General features: G+C 44.7%; 1 protein-coding gene across 1 annotated transcript in view; it reads left to right on the forward strand.

Annotated features, from left to right (window-relative positions):
• Positions 1-17,365, forward strand: part of Pappa (pappalysin 1) — a 242,848-nt gene that overhangs the window by 203,031 nt on the left and 22,452 nt on the right. The window contains exons 18-19 of the mRNA XM_059254461.1: positions 4,372-4,519; positions 9,030-9,139. Coding sequence (XP_059110444.1) covers positions 4,372-4,519; positions 9,030-9,139 — 258 coding nt within the window. The remainder of the gene's footprint in view (positions 1-4,371; positions 4,520-9,029; positions 9,140-17,365) is intronic.

Here is a 17,365-nt window from a genome sequence, read left to right on the forward strand (position 1 = left end):
GGAGCCCAGATAGACCTTCCTTGAACTGACAGCCCTTCTGCCTTGGCCTCCTCAGTGTTGGGATATTAGGTATGCTCCATCACGACCAGCTCCATAGTTCACAATAAACGTAAATAGCCACACTTACACTTCCATATTGGACATTTCAGCGCTGACATTTATAGTGTTCCTGTCGCACTAAAACCAAGGAGGAAGGCCTAAATAGTCATAACTTTGCTTTTTAATGTGAGGATTTTATGGGCACCAGGCTGGTGTCACAGACTTTCTTTCATCCTGGTAACTAAAAGCAAACACCCGAAGAAGAAACTCTCCCCACTTTCCAGGTGCAGAATGAAGGCCTGTGGAGTCTAAATCTTCGCCTGTAACTCTGAGCTCATAGGTGGTATTGAGACTCTTCAGCCATGTTCATCCACTGTCCCCATACACTGCCAGGATAGGCTGGTGGCAAAGGCAGATGTATGCTCTCCAGACAGTTGGCAAGAAGTGCTAATCCTATCTAGATTTAATAAGACTTGGAAGGCACTGGATATGTGAAGAGATAACTTAGTCCCAGCACATAGTCACAAGCTCTGTAGGAGTGCTGCAAGTGATAAGAGGGGCAGCCAGTCTTCAGAGAAGACCAGGGTCTGTGGCAGACACTTGAAACCAGGACAGGAAAAGGCTAACTATGCTTCACGGGAAGAGGAGTGCGTCTAATAATGGGTTTCCAGAACTCAACAGGAGCAAGAGAGCTAGGAAAATAGTAGCACCAACAACACTCCCAGCCCCTTGCAGGGGAGACAGAGGTTGACTATGCAGTCCTTTCTGCCATGAAAGCATGGAGCTGGTCTAGTCAATAAGGACTCTGCCATGGATACAGAATAACTCTATGGGTGCAGAAACAGCAGGTATGGCTAGTGTCTTGTTTCAAGGTTGACTGTGCATCACATACCTAGGGCTGCCTTGAGAAAGTGAGGAAAGTCATGAAAGCCCACACCCGTTAGAGCATGGCAGATGTTCAGAGACCTTCATTGCAGCCCACTTAGCTTACGGATGTGTCCGCTGACACACAAGTGACTAGCAGAGCCAGATCTTAAGCCTAGTAACAGCACAAGCCAGTTTTTCAACACGTCCTCACACCTGGAACGGCTCATCACTCCTGATCGGTTGTTTCACACCGATTGAGTCACATAAATGCACTGGGTGTTTCTGTTCTACTTTATAGATGCAGACGTGGAAGGGTTTTCTTGGGGTGTGTGTGCACTGTGGTATATAATTAGAACATGGTAGATTCAGATTTCCATAGCTGATGCTCATCCTGTCTGTCCCCTGTCACCTGGCCATGCCTGGCTTTGATACTATCAGAACCCTCTGTCATGACTTGGCTTATTTTTTTCTACCCATTTTCTCTCTCCCTGCTTTGTTTGTGTGCCCTCCTTCCACCAAGGCATGAAGGCTCACCATCAAAGGCTGGAACCTGGCATCCACTGCCACCCTTACTCATTGCCTCCCATTCTGGCTGCTGCCACATCTGGAAAGCCAAGTACTGTGGGTTGACTTGATCCTCAAGTTCCCTAATGAGTGAGCGCAACAGGGAAGTTAGGAGCTGTGGCTAATGCATAGCACTGTGCATACGTGTTAGATCTGAAGAACTTCCATAAACTGACCACTTTGTTGTCACGATGACTCTTGTAGGCAGTAGACTCCATGCACACTTAACAGTTAAAGAAGCTGAGGCACAGGCATATGAAGAAACTCTCTCAGGTCCCAGAGCTGGGATGTTGCCGTGCTAACATTTGAACCTGTGTAGTTGTAATGATAACTACATCATCCATCACTTGTTTCTTTCCTGTAGTGAACTTCAGTTTTCAGATTTGACATAGGACATGGTTTCTCTTCCATTCAGTCATTAAAATGATTCCTCAGAACAATGAGCACACGAGGGAGGTTTCAAGAATATAGTTAGCAGCAAAGACCTTCAAATCTGTGTGGTTTTCTTGACTAAAGAGATAAGGGGTCTAAAGAGAGTGCAGTATGGCTTCTGTAGACAGAAACATACAGACCAAACACACAGTTTTGGTGAAGGATGCACAGTCCTCTTGTTGGATATTTTACTTTAGCAGGTAAAATCATGTCTTGTGCTGGGACTTGGCTTGAGCATTTGGAATCAAACACATTCAGCTGGTTTGGTTCCCTCCTGATAACACCCACAGAAGTAGTGTTCTCAGACTGGATACTCAACGACGTTGGCTCTTCTGTTCTCAAATTAGGCAGAGCAGTCAGTAAGGACATCCCCATTATCAGATAGTCAGCAAGTGCTGAGCACAAGAAGAAGCTTAGGGGAGAATGGAGCATCTAGACGTTCCAGAGAGGTTGCCATTTCGAGAAAACAGCACCAAGGTGTGAGGCAGGGAAAGCCAGGGAAGGGAGGGCCGGGAATGACATGTTTACTTGAGTAGAATGAAGGGCACACGTATAGACGAGAGGTGGGGCTAGAAATGTCTGGGTTCCATATGGAAGCTCTGGAGTGCTAGCCACATGCTTGCCTTCTTCTGAAGGCTAACGTATCTTAGCAGGTGGGTGCCATATTTTGAAGGCAGATTTAGCCACAGAAAGTGCCAGATGAACCAAGGAAGAGAAGGAGAAGGAGAGAGGGGGAGTCTTGAGAAAGTAAGACCAGTACCTTATGTTCCCACCTTCCAGTGAGGCCTCTGGGACTTGAAACTCCCTGAGTAGATTCCAGTTAGCTCTAATACATCCTCTGCTGCAAACCTTGCTCCTCGGCCAATTCTGGCCCTTGTAGTGCTGAGGTCTGCAGGCCTTGAGAGGCTGGAGGCCAAATGCATCATAGTCCCAGGCCAAGGATCCAGGAAATTGGGGTCAATTTCCTACTCCCCTGAGGGCCCAGCAGAATCATGGGGCTTAGAGCTTGGGGCTCCAAAAGGGAGAGTCCAAGTCCTCTCAAGTCCAAAGAAGCTGCACAAGCTTGCCACAAGCCACTTAAAGAGGCACTTTAAGTTTTCCTGTAGCTGCAAGCTCAGATGGGCCACATTCTCCCAAGGGCAGAGAGGTTCTCTTGCAATAGTGTCCACCTTCCGCTGGCCCAGGACAGACCTCAAGAAGGGCCCCTTCCTCTTCTCAGTTCTGATTCCACGCAGCTGCTTTTTTTGTATTATTATTAAAGACGAAGCAGCTTCAGCCCATCTCAGCCCTTTTACATTTTATCTCACAGACACTCATTGTTTATTCCCTCGTTGATTTGTTTACTCACTTATGCCTTTTATTTTTCCTGGCTATTCTTTCATTTACTTCCCATTGAGTTAAAAAAAAAAGTCGTCTACATATTCATCCCATCCCTCCTTAACCAACAAGTCTTGAATGAACAAGCATAACTACAGAGAGGTAAATGGATAGACTGAGTGGCCTCCGTTACTGAGAGGCTCTGAGGATGCAGGAGTGAGTCAGGCAGTGAGCAGGCTCCTGCAGAGCCTCATGATCCATTGGGGAAGGATAGTCAGCCACTTGTTTCAGAGTAGAACCCAGGCTCCTGAAGCCAGCATCCAAGCACCGTACCTTCTGCGTTCTACCTTCCTTTCCTCCTCCCTCAGGCCACAGGACCGAGCCAGACCAGCCTCAGCCATGCTTACTGCACGGCCTTACATTTGCCCATGAACTTCTCTCCTCCAGGAGCGCACTTCCATTCCTTTTCTGGCTTCTCGGAGCCCCATCCAACCTCTGCTCAGATTCAGTCTTGGATGTTGAGTGGGGCTTAGAGCAAGTCTTGTATTTTCAAACTGCACTTGCTTACAGAAGACTGAGGAACAGCCTGTTGCTTACCCTAAAGAACCCAAAACAGAGATACATATAACCCACTCTGTTGGGGCCATCATGGCTGGAAGTACCTTGGAAGAGAGAGCTTCTCACCCAGGCTGCTTTCTCATTGTCTAAAAGGAAGGAAAGAGTGGTTGGTTCATAGCTACCTTTTTATGACCCCCCCCACTTACATTTTACTGTCTGTATAAGTAGAATACATGATGGGCTCCTGACTTCTCAACAGAAACAACAATAATCATAAAATAATTCTCAGCCATAATTACTCCAATTAGAATTTCCCAAGAACCATAATCTAGGAATTAGGAACCTGGGCGTTAGACAGTCTGGGAAGACCAGAGCAAGTTTCTCTTTGCTCTGAGTCCTCAGTTTCTCCATTTGAAAATACTAACAATACCCCTGTTTCAAGATGACTGAGATTCAGCTATTAGAACAAGTTGTTTTGGAACACTTTTTAAAGCTGTGGGGAAATGACAAATTGTTTCATCTTTCATTCTGAGAGGTATGTCCTTTGGGCAAATGGAGTCTGTCACATCCTAAGTATGCTTCTGTGGTGTTCAGGGCCGTGGGAGCAACATCATTCACTGCCGGAAAGACGGTACCTGGAGTGGTTCCTTCCATGTCTGCCGAGAGATGCAAGGCCAGTGCTTGGCTCCCAACCAGCTCAACAGTAACCTCAAATTGCAGTGTCCTGATGGCTACGCCATAGGTAAGATGGCTGTGCCACAGTAAACAGGGGCATGCGCATGTCCGTCCAGGAGCATAGACCAGTGCCTGGTGCATTTTTGAGCACATATATGTGAAACTAGTCTCGGTCTGTGAGGGGGAGAGAGAGAAGAATGAAACACACTATTTCCTCCCACCAAGAAACGCAGGAATAAGGATCCTGATAGTACTATATGGTTACATTATATGGTGCCCTAATGTGTACAGTTGTAGTACAGAAATGCTCTCAGTTACGAAGGGGGACACAGAAGTGCTCAGGGGGAGTGATGCTTACCCACAGCTTTGTTAGACCTTATCAGGTACTCTAGGGAGAAGGATATGAAACCAAGTGACCAATGAGCAGGAAGTATGACTCTATACAGGATGCACAGTGGTTGTTTTCATCATGAGTTGTAAAATGTACCCCATGCATCACCCAAGAGCACCTGGTACTGTTCAAACTCTGGTCCCCCAAAGGGCATCAGTAACGATCCTCTTAACGAAGATTATCAGATGAGAGAATAAAACCTCAAATGGACAATGGAACTCACTCCAAGTCCTGAGGTTTGACCTATTCCAAAGTGACAGCTCTCTCCTCAGCATCCTGGCATTTTCAACATAGTGTGTGTATGTGTGTGTGTGTGTGTGTGTGTGTGTGTGTGTGTGTGTGTGTGTGCGTGTGTGTACATGTGAGATTAACCAGCTTGAGAAATGCTTACAGTGAATAACAACCCTGGGTTTGCTTAGTAGAGCACAGGCTCTGGGACAGATGCATTTATTATCAGGTGCGTGGCTTTCTCTGGGGAAACTTAGAGCACATAGAACCTGACCTAATTTAAGGGCAATAATGCTGACCTCTTGAGATGATTCCCTAATTGACTGCAGTGAAACCTCCAGGGAATTGAATGTTCTTAGTCAGGGCCAGTGTGATTTATGACAATATTGCCAAGGCTGTCTGGCACAGAAGGTCGTCTAAGCATGTACAAAGCCAGCAAGTTCTTTGCTAGGTGTGCTGAGACTTGTCACTGTACATCCAGAAGCAAGGCCTGTGGTTGGACAGGGAAGGTTCCCAGGGGCTGTCCACTTCTTTTTGAAGGTGACAACATAGAAAATCAGGTAGTAGAGTGTGTGGTCGTATGAACTTGGAGCCAGTAACAACACATTGTTATTGTGCTGGCTCCTGCCGGAGTCGAAAGGTAGCAAGACACACGGTTGCTCTCTCTGGTCAAGATCTTACAGAACTACTGAAGGACCCTGACCGGAGAGTTACGGAGAAATTGGGGGCTTTGTGGGGACTACTACATAATCATTCTAGACAGTTGGGGCAAAAAGTGTCTCTGTGATTTGCAGCACTGGCTACTGTATCCCAGGGCCAAGCCTTCCTCTTCTCCGTTATTCCTGACGGGTGTGCATGTCTCTGCACATCTCTGTCTGAGAACAGTCTATAGACAAAGGAAAGGGTGGATGGTGGTGATAGTTCTCCACCCACCGGGAGCTTTTACATAGCAGAAAAAAAAGAAGAAAAGGGAATTTCTATGATACCAGTTCTGTGTTGTCTTCCTGTCCCTTTAAACTCATGTTCCCATGGTAGTGTGGTTGCTCATCCTCTGACTACAGTAATCCAGGACTGTCAATCAGTGCTTGGGGGTGGGGGCCTCTTAGGGGAAAAAAGAGAGAGAAAGGGGGAACATGAGGATACTGATGGAGACAGAGAAAGAAAGGGGGGAAAGTGGTCCCTCTTCTATTCCTTGCTTTCCAATGGCTGTCATCCAGTCCCAGGAAGAACCCTACACAGAAATCCTCTTTCCCTATGGAGAGGGGTTTGGTTAGAAACCTTGCATTAGGGCAAGGTAGGTACCAAATTTATGGCTGAAGACCCAGCAGGAGTCACTCTGACCCTCTTTAGTGCTGCCCCCAAACAACTGTGGGAGCATGTGTGACTATCACGAGCTTCAGGGGAAGTCACTCCCTTCCTGAGAGAAAGAAGCAAGGGCCTGGTGAAATCACCACCCTGTGATGATGTCCACTGTGGCTCATATACCACACCACTGCAGCCTGGTCCTGAGATCCAGAACTTGGCGTGTGGGAGAGGTGCCAGCAAGAAAGGGTAGGAGAAACAGGGAAGGAGGGAGGGAGAGACAATGTCAGAGGACAACCAGTGTTTCCTCTTTCCTTCATGCTTTTTCCTCCTCTCTTGGGACAGACTGCCTGTGTCTATTACCCAGAGGAGACATCTTTTCTTTCTCCAAGGCAATTTTATCATTACAACTTTCATCTTTGCTCCCTCCAAACTCCTTTAGAGTCGGTCTCATGGTAACATAGGGTGTGCCACAGAATCTTCCGAAAGCTTAGTGACATCCGTCCCCTCATTCTCATTAGTCATCCATTTTAAACATCTTCTTGTGTTTTCATTTGTCTGCCATGTGGTCCTTCACTGGCTTCTTCACCTCGCCATTGCCACCTTTCTGTCTTTTCCCTTTGTGGCTGTAGCTCACCCATCCCTGGGCCTGAAAGTGAGGACAAGATCTGCGTTTTAAGCCTGGGCTTTCAGCATGACAGCTTAGAAAGATGACCTCTGCGTCGCTTCGCTCCCCCACCTATGAAATGGGTGTCATGACACCCATCTTGCTATAGTGCTAGATTCTCAGGAAATTGGAATGACATAAGGAAGCCACCTGGCAAGAACGAGGACATCTCTTCTTCTGGACTCAGTATCCCAAGGTTATGGTGAAACTGTTCTGAGCGTTGCTTTAAATGTTCAACCCCAGTTGCCCCTTACTTAAATTCCTGAGTTTTTTAGACTGAAGAGGCTATGACTATGGTAACAAGAAGGGCACTGGATAAGCTGGTGTGGTGTGTGTGTGTGTGTGTGTGTGTGTGTGTGTGTGTGTGTGTGTGATTGTATGTATCTGGAAAGGGATGCTTAGAATGGCTAGTTGGAAAGGATACTTACTAGAAAGATTTGGCTCACTTTTTTCACACTGAATGGTATTCAGAATTCAGAAGTTTGAACATGATACAGAAGAATGATCTCTCTGGACCTGGTCAGATTCTGACAGGCTTTGGAGTCACAGGGACATACCACGGAACAGGCTTAATTTTCAGGAGACTGCACGATGTCAGTGGGTAAAACAGAGAATGGAGGGGACAAATTAGAGTCAACTTGTAAATCCCTAGCCAGAAAGACTTTGGAAATCTCTGTCCCAAGGCCTCCTGTGTGCTGTAACTGGCCTTGCTGATCATCTGCCCTCCATTGACTTATGACTTGATTCGATTATTATCTCATTAACTATCTAGCTCATCATTACCCCACTCACTCACTCACCCCCTATGCCTCACTTCCTCTTTCATAAGACACCTATTCCTCATTATGTCTTTCTGTAACTCCTTCATTCATCATTCATCCACTCATTCACTCACTCACCTCCTCACCAGTTAATGTAATCATTTCCTCATTGTTTCTTTTACTCAGTTCACGCATTTTATTTCTTGAATGCCTACTGTGTGCTATGTAAGGTTACAGGCTCTGAACATAGATAGAAGAGGGAACAAGGGTAGAGATGGCAACTTAACATGGTAAAACAATCACTAGGAAAATGGTAGGTGGCAATATGACAAATACCATTGAGTGCCTGTGAATGGCTTGGTCTTCCTTGAGTAAATGGCACTTGTGCTAAGGTCTGGGTGCCATTACTAGTTTGTTAGTAGAAGAAAAGTGGAAAGAATCCAGAGAGGACAGGGATAAACATTCAGCAGAAGAGGCATGAGGAGTAAGATCATGCAGCTGCATACATTGTGTTCTCACTAGGCCAGTTTCATGGAGCTCGCTCACAGAGTCACACACTGGGCTATGCTCAGAAATGAGTCAACAGTGCCTTGTCTTTCTTAGGGCAACACTAACAGTGGAGGTGAAGCATGGCAGGGAGCAACACCAGGGTGAGACTCATCAGTGTCCAGCATGGTTACTCAATGCAGTAGGCATTCAGAAAGTGTGCTTACCCAACAGCAGAACTCAGGGGTAGACATCATGGGGCATTGGAGCTGGTCCTTGAAAAGCTGATAGGATTAGGTCATAAAAAGACAATTTAGAGCAATTCAGGGAGATGAGGCAGATAGTACTAAGTACAGCTCAGTTCTATTAGACCAAGCAGGGCATCAAGATGTTAAATGAGGAGGACATTGTCAATGGGGCTGGAGGAGGTACTGAATGTTGGAAAAATGGAGTTAACTTGTGAGGAGGATTGGACAGGCTTTCTGGTGGAGATAACACATAGCAAAGTTAACCTCTGGGGTGGTTACTGTGGTGGTAGTTGCTAACTGGGTCAAATACAGGTGAATGGGGCCAAAGAGACCTGAGGTGACTTTTTCAAGGGAGTCCTCCCTCCTTCCCACTGCCTGTGTGGACAGCCAAGTCCACTGGGAAACAGAAAAAAGCAGTGTTTACCCTGAGCATGGTGGCCATAGGTATTTGGAGATGTGGCTGAGTCATTAGTTTATCTTGTTCTTCCCCTCAGGGTCAGAGTGTGCCACCTCGTGCCTGGACCACAACAGCGAGTCCATCATCTTGCCAGTGAACGTGACGGTGCGTGACATTCCCCACTGGATGAACCCCACACGAGTAGAGGTGAGTGACTAGGGCCACCTCCCTAGGCTAAGGAGAAAGAGAATGCCACTGCTGAGCTCTTACTATGTCTTGGCTCAACTCAAGTTCATCCGTCTATGTGTAGGATCTCATTTAATCACATCTATTTTCTGGGAAACTGTTTTTCATAACAGTTTTTCAGTCAATAATTTTTTAGTACACCTCCTCAGCTTCTTCCCTAAAAACCTTGTATTTATTTTCTCCATGAGTGCTAGTGAGGACACTGAGTCAGCAAGTGCTCATAAGTAGAGGACATAGAGCTGGATTCCAGTCTAGAGTTTCCCTGTGTGGCCTGTATCAGGACAGGGCTGTTTGGTACATCTAGCACCTTCCAGGTAATTGTACTTTATGTTGCCTCAATCTCTTCCATCCTTCTCCATGCTTTACTTATTTGGTAAAATTCAACCAAACTGGGACATTCAGGATAGGGAACCAGTCGTGTCTAGTGTTTATGGAGTACACTCTGTATTCAGGTACTTGGAGCTCTGCATACAGGATAACTTAAACCTCAGCCAGTGGTCTGTGCTCATGGATACTGCTAGCTCAGATGTCCCAGAAAGAGAGATCAGACCGGATGCTTATTCTGGACACCGAGCTTTCCATGGCGTCAGGGGTCTGGCTTCCGGCCAGATAGTGGTAGATGCTCCTGAGTGGTACCACTGCCAGGCTGGCCTAGAGGATAACCATTGGCTCCTAGTTTTTCATGTGTTACCTGACAGGTTGAGGGCTCCAAAGATGATTTGGGACCCCACTCTTATCTTCCAAGAGAGCCTGGCTTCTAAGGCTTCCATGGATCCTTCTGAGCACTGACTCCTCACCTTCAGAAGGAAACAGGGAAACAGGAGCAGAGGGTGGGCAGGCGAGTCTTCAGCTGTATCTCTAGCCCCTAGCCTTCCTGCCTGGGATTCTGGGAGCCGCTGTCTGCCTGCCTACTGCAGATGGAGATCTGGATAGCTTGGTAGAACCTGATACAAGGTGTTCGGTTTCCGAAATGAGCTGAGGGAATAGTTTCTTCAAGGGCTTACTCAGCACTCTAGGCATGGGGACTTGGCCCGACCCCTCAGCTACCTGGTACCAGTGTCCACCTCCCCTCCTTCCCCTGCATCTTTTTCTCTGTCTCTTCCCTGCCTTTACTTTTGTCATTACAATTTGTTTTCCCTCAATCCTGCTTCTGCTTTTGAACACTGTTCCTATTTGTCTCCTTTGCCATCTCTTTAGTCAGCCTCAGCCTCTCCTCCTACACTGCCCCCACACCCAGTTTCTGTCTTTCTCTGTATATACACAGTATACCCTTATTTCCTAACCTCAAGCTCCTCCACTACATCCCCCATCCCTAGCCAAATCAATAAAGGGATTCTCCCTAATACCTCAGTGTGCATGACTTAACTGAACACATGCATCAGTAGCTGCAGAGCCTGTTTGCATGTAAGACTCTCCAGGCAGCTGGAGGTCACTCAGCCCACACCCCTGAGTCTAAGCTAGAGAAATAGAGGATTATAGTCTGAGGAGCAGGTCAAGGTCTCACGACAAGGAAGCTTGACCTACCATTCAGAATCCAGACTGGTAGCATCTCCCAACTCTTCCCCTCCCCACTATCTTTCACATGCTCCTAAAGACAGGAGCATCACCCCATACAAGAGACTTCCCTGCCACTCCAGTACCACAGGTCTTCTTGGCTTGGCTCAGCTCCTTCTTAAGTCCTCTTCTACCCCCTAAGGGAATTCCTATCTTTTCCTCTATGAAATCTTGGCCCTAAAGAGTTCAGTCGTAATTCATCGTGAACTAAATCCAGGGAGGTGAAAGCCCACAAACTGCCCCCCTTCCTTGAGTTGCCCACCGGCTTGTCTGTCACAGTCTCCACCCCCTTCCCTGGCTTGCCTGCCTTTATTGATGCTGGACTACCAAGAGAGCCATAACGAGGTTCAGACGTCCATCAGTCTCTGGAGGCCTCATTATACAAGAAGAAAAAAAAATGTAGGAAAAGGGAGGGGGCGAAGGGCATAGATTGATGACTTCCAGGAATAAGGCAGCTAAGCTGGCCTCTGCTGCTGCCTTGCCCCTGAGCAGTGACAGCTGCAGAAAGGAGAAGGCTGGTGCAGGCATTTCCAGGCCTAGGGAGGCTTCGGATGGCTCCTAGGTCTTCTAAGAAGTGGCGCCATGCACCAAAGTGAAGAAGCTGGTGAGGAATGTGGTTCTGCTCCCTCTTAGCCACCTTTGCCTTTAGGGTAAGAGTATGAGAGACCAGAACTGACATTGAATGGATTCCTGCTGTGAGTAGTCGCTTCCCATCCTCTCCTGCCATATACCCATTCTCATCCTCTCACCCCATACATTCGTATGCACTCCTATGAAGTATATGAATCTAGACTCCTATTGTTTCAGTGGAGGAAATGAAATGTCAGAGAAGGACACCACCCAAGTTGCAATTTATTGTAGCCACCCCTGCAGCCCCTATGGAATGTAGAATAACAACAAAGGCAAGGCGTTTATTGATTGCTTGCAAGGGATGTGCTAGCAAACGCTTAATAAGAAGGTCTATATGCATGTGTGCACACATACACACAGAGATACATGAGCTCTAATATTCTGCATTTGCCTGTATCTCTGATGTAAACACTCCTACGTAGGTTGTCAAGGTTTCTCAGTCCCCATCTCTGAACACCAAGTTGGAAAGATACAAGCAGTTGTGGCCCTCTGGATCTCATGCAGCCCATGAGTTATAGTAAATGGTAAATACTCCCATAAGTTTGCTTCTGTTAGGAATCTTGCCAAAGACATGAAAAAAGTAACTCATACAACTTTGCACCTTTCCTTCATGTTTCGTGTTCTGGAACAAAGCTTACTGTCTTTCTAAGTTACAATGTTCCCGTTATTGAAATGAGAGCTAGGCATAGGTCAGGTGTTCAAAGTTCAAAAACATTGAACCAGACAGGTGGGATGAATGAGGAAGGTAGGTGAACATATTGTTCTGTATGTTATTTTTACACACAGAAACCTATTAATTTTGGTATCTGGACTGTTTACTAGAAATATTTCTGAAACTCAAAAGATTAACAAAAATGCAAACTCCTATATATACTGCCAAACCTAGGAGCAAACTTCATTGGTGTAGTGAATATAATTTTCCTTGATATGAAACCATATGCTACTATCAAGCATATGGCTTGTTAAGTTCTTATGCTTGTATGTGCTCATGAAATCATGGCTATACCAGAAAGTGAAATTAGACCATCCATACCCCTGGGAGGTAATGCCTCTATCACCAAGGCTGCTAGTGTTTAGGTATCTATTGGTTAGTGGTACTTATTTTTAAACTTCACATAATTGGAATCACAGAGTACATGTTTTATGAGTTCCGTTCATGAGCATATTTTAACTTCTATGAAGAACAAAAATCATTACCATCATCATTTGTATGATGTGTATATGTGTCATGTGTCACCATGTGTTTGTCAAAGTCAGAAAACAACGTTATGAAGCCTGTTCTCTCCTTCCGCCTTAATACAGGCTCTGAAGATTGAACTCAGGTTGTCAGTTTCTTCCAGCAAAATTTTACCCTCTAACCATCTCACCAGCTCCCCCCATCCCCCACTAACACTGTTTTTAAAAAAAGCTCTTTCCAGATTGGGCTTCGTTCTAGCCAAACACAGCAATGTGGAAATACGGTGTCATGTGGCCACGTGTGTGTGTATGTGTGTGTGTGTGTGTGTGTGTGTAATAAATCTGGAGTTTTGTTAATGTTGAAATCTCTCTCTCTTTGCTTTTAATATTGGCAACTAATTTCAACTTTCTAAAGACTAGTATGCCAAAGCAAACATTTCTGTGGCTTGTGTAGCCTGGAAGCCGCTGGCTTACAACCTTTGGATGAGATAGCCTTTTCTAGACTGGATATCTAGAAGTATGGAAGATTCTCTTAATCCCTTCCCGAGGAGGGTCTCCAGTGTACACTATTCCTTGCTAGGGCTTCCAGGAATGTCACACAGTAGAAGATACATCTTCTATCCTCATAAGCATCTAATCACTGAGTCTTTAGTTTTTACAATTATTTCTAGAAAAAGAAGGTAGGGAAGAAAGAGAGGAGGAGAAAAAAGAAAAGGGAGGAAAACTAAGGCAATAAAAATGACCATTGATGGATTAAGTATAATTTATATAGTTTATTATTGCACTTTCATATCATCTACATCACCTTGTCTCCATGATACTCTGTGAGACAAATGCTGTCATCATCTTACAGATGGATCTTAGAGTCAGAGACATTGTCACTGCCCAATTTATGTAATCAATGTGGTTAGATTAGCTACACTAATTCCATTCTTCAAGACATCCAATGTGCACAGTTTGAAAATAAAACTATGTAGCACATGCAGACAAAGGATACAGAATTCATTTCCTGCAAGAATGAAATAAGCATGGAGGGAAACCCTACCTGGATCTTAAGGTCAGAGGTGACTAGTAAGTCTGGCCTACTTGATATAAAGATGAAGTTATTAAGTGCCCTGAAGGGGAAGCCATGCGTGGAAAAACGCATCCATGATCTCTTGACTTCCCATTCACTCATTGACTCATTCATATATTCATTCATGAGACTGATTGTTTACTCCTTCTGACATTTAATACATGTCAGTCACATGTCTCCAACTAGCAAGTATCCTGTAAACATTAGGGATGAAGATGAATGCACAGTGATTGACACCTAAAGATGAAAACAGTAGCACTGGTGGACAGGATTCACACATGGAAGGTCCTGTAAACCAAGGAAAGAGGATAAACTGTCTAAGAAGGCATCCTGGAGAAAGATCTTGGCACTGAGATGAGAAAGACCAGGTCTTTCTCACATGTCTTTGGTTCTGCTTGGAGCCACTTCATTTTCTGGCCTTTATCTTTGGAACACTCTGTTCCTCCTACATTTGTCTCAGAGTCTTTCTACCTTTGCAAACCTTGATTCTTCCCATCAGTAAAAAGAAGAAGATACTTTATAACAATAATTTTAGGGATTATGAGACTTTGAAGAATGGAGAGCTTGAAGCCTAGACTTTCAAATCAGACAGAGGTAGGTATACTAGTTGATGGTCCTTGTCTATGTGTGTGATTTGGACAATTTAATTTCAAATTGCCTTAGCTTCCAGGCAATTTTTCATGATATAAGGCATCAGTGAGATGCTGTAGGCACAGTGTTTGGAGTATTTTCACTTAGGAGAGGGTTTTGTGCTGGGGACAAGGATAATGATGGTGATGGTGACTGAGTTGTTAGTGATATTGCTAATATTTTGATGTGGTGAGGATAAATATTGGTTGCTAGTGATGATGGATAGATGCATTATTCACTTTTGTCACTGTGAAAAAACACTGGAGTAAACTTATAGGACAAAATATTTATTTTTGCTCATGGCTTTGAAGACTTTAGTCCATGCTAAGCCTGACCAGAGACCTTCTGGACCCTCTGTGTTATAAAGCAGCATATCATGGTGAGGATATCTGATGTCTCCAAGCTGATTACCCTATTGCAGACAAGAGGCAGAGAGAAACAAAGGAGAAAGTCAAGGGCAAGATATAGACCCTTCAAAGTCAGGCCCTGGTCTCTACTTCCTCAAATCAGGACTTGCCTCCAAAGTTTCTACTACTTCCCAATAGTCCAGTAAATTATTAACTTATCCATGAATACTTCATTGATTATGTAAGATCATTCATGGCTCAATCATACTCTAAAACCCCATAAGTTGCCAAGCAAGAATTAAACCAAGGAGCTTTTGTTGGTGGCTCTTCCAGTCCTGTTGGTGTTGTGATGAAGGTAATTCCAGTCATGGAGAAAAGGCAGTTCAATCTTCCTCCATCCCAAAGCAGAAAAGGAAAACCCTCTTATGAGACCTGGTGTGGAAGACTCTGCCTGGGGCAGATGTCTCATTGTCATTAAGAAGAACAAGGCTGACATTTGAGGGGTCCCACAGCATCTCCCAATTCCTGATGCACACAGCCTACCTTCTCTTTCTGCTGTCACTGCCTGTCTCATTTCTTGGTTCCTCAGCACACAGAGGGGCCCTGTGGCAAACAGGTGGGGTGTGCAGCCTCGGGTAGCAGTGGAAAGTCCAAAAGCTTGGAAAGATAAATAGTCTTACGTAGATAGTACAAAAGTCCCTTTTCTGAACTCACGTCAGATAAACCTCAACTGACAGAACCTTGTACAGCCACACCAACACACTCCTACAGAAGAACTAAATTAGCTCTCAAATAAGCAGGGGGCAGCATGGGTATTAAGTGCTTGATGGATTTTCACATTGCCAGTTTCTTCTTGAACCTTTACTAAATACTCTCCAATATCCCTGGGTTTGGGCTGTGAACAAACTTTTGAATTCATAGAAGAGAGTCCTTTTAAAGTTCCTCAGAGAAGGAAAGCATGTGGGCTTGTCCACTTTGGCCCCAGGACTGGGAAGCAGAGGAAGGAATATATGTTCTTCTTCACATGGGCTCCATGCTGGACTCTGAAGCAGACAGAGATATCTGAAACCTGGAACCACTCCCTGGAAGCTTGAGTGCTTTGTCCAAGAAACCGTTCTTAGTATTTGTTCATCTTGATCTGTCATTATAACAAGCCTATGATGGTTTAAAGATCCAATTCACAGGGAATTTCACATGTGGAGTGACCAACATCTTAGCAAAATTTTATAAGCAGTCTAAGTTAAAATTGTAGCTGTACATGTTCTACTTCAAATTCCTTGGGTGCCCTGGGGCTGCAGCAGTAATTACAACACTCAGGAAGTTGAGGCATGAATATCTCAAATTTATGTTAGCCTGGGCTACATAACAAGACTCTCTCTCAAAAAAGAGGGATAGATGGGGACAAAATCCAATGGCTTCACTTATCAATAGAGACATCATGGGGTTATAACTCAGTCTGCACCAACTAGACACTGATTAATATCATTAATGTTCTTCTGACACTGAAGAAGGCAGGAAGGAAGGAAGGGAAGGGAAGAAATGATTGTCCATTGGATAAAATCATCTCTACTTTGAAATGGATCCATTCATTCATTAAAAAAAAGTATTTATTGAGCAATCTCTGAGTGCCAGGCACTGTCCCAAGCAGAGAGATCTAATCCATGAACCTGAAGTGCTGTAGAATGGAGAAGAAAGTCACCCTACTTAGTCTTACACTGGGGTCATGTGACTTTCCTCTGTCAGAAGCTTGCCAAGAAACTAATTACACTTTGGCTCCCAAATAAGTCTGCCCTTAGGGAGAGAATAAGATGGTCACATGCATTTCCCACTTTCTGGCCCATGTGACTATTCATTTCTTAATTAAATTAATCGCTGGCACTCAGCTAGGAGAGCAATCCCTGCCCATACATACACTTCCATACTTCCATGGCTGGTCCCTGACATAGCTACTTCTTGCTGGATACTCAAGCATACGCTATTTCATTTTCGTAAAGAAACAATTGTAGTGCAGCATGAAAAGAAAGGCCCCTATGGGAAATTTAAAAGGAGGCTTTTAGGATTCTGGTGATTTTTCCATTCTCAATACTGTGTTACCTTCTTGGTTTTGTTTATCTTTCATTGTTCATCTATATTAAGAAATATTGTCACACTGGATTTTATGTAATAAGTTGACTTTAATCATTTTTGGAACAATTGGTGTTTTCAAATCCTGATTTCCTCACTTAAGAGCTATGGAGTTTAGGGAGTTTATACTACTATGACAGAAGATTAATGCCTACCTCACAGCATGATAGCAAGAAATACATATGATAGTACATAAAGTAATTAGTGCCAAGAATGCACGAATTTTAGCTATTGTTATCATCATTGTAATTATTGGTACTAAAAGGATACACTGTGTGTGTGTGTGTGTGTGTGTGTGTGTGTGTGTGTGTTCTGCTGAGGTGATTGTGAAATTTGTGAAAAGTGAGATGTTTAGAGCATTCACAAAGAGTCTTCAGAGGCCAAAATGACAGAGGGTATTTCAGTGACAAAGAACCAATTCTTTGGAAAACAAGAGTGTGTGCAACTTCAGGGAGTTGTCAGCAGGCTTGTGTTACGTTGGCAGAGCATGACAGCAAGAAGGTCTTTGGCTTCCTGAAGCTCCATTCCAGAGACTCAGCCATTCCCCCAGCAGCTCCATTGCTCTCAGATTATAGTATGCATCAGCATCATTAGAGACACTTGCTCCTCAGATACTGTCACAGTCCCTGCCTTCAGAGATTCTGGTTTATT

This window comes from Peromyscus eremicus, chromosome 2, assembly GCF_949786415.1.
Source record: "Peromyscus eremicus chromosome 2, PerEre_H2_v1, whole genome shotgun sequence".
NCBI lineage: Eukaryota > Metazoa > Chordata > Mammalia > Rodentia > Cricetidae > Peromyscus > Peromyscus eremicus.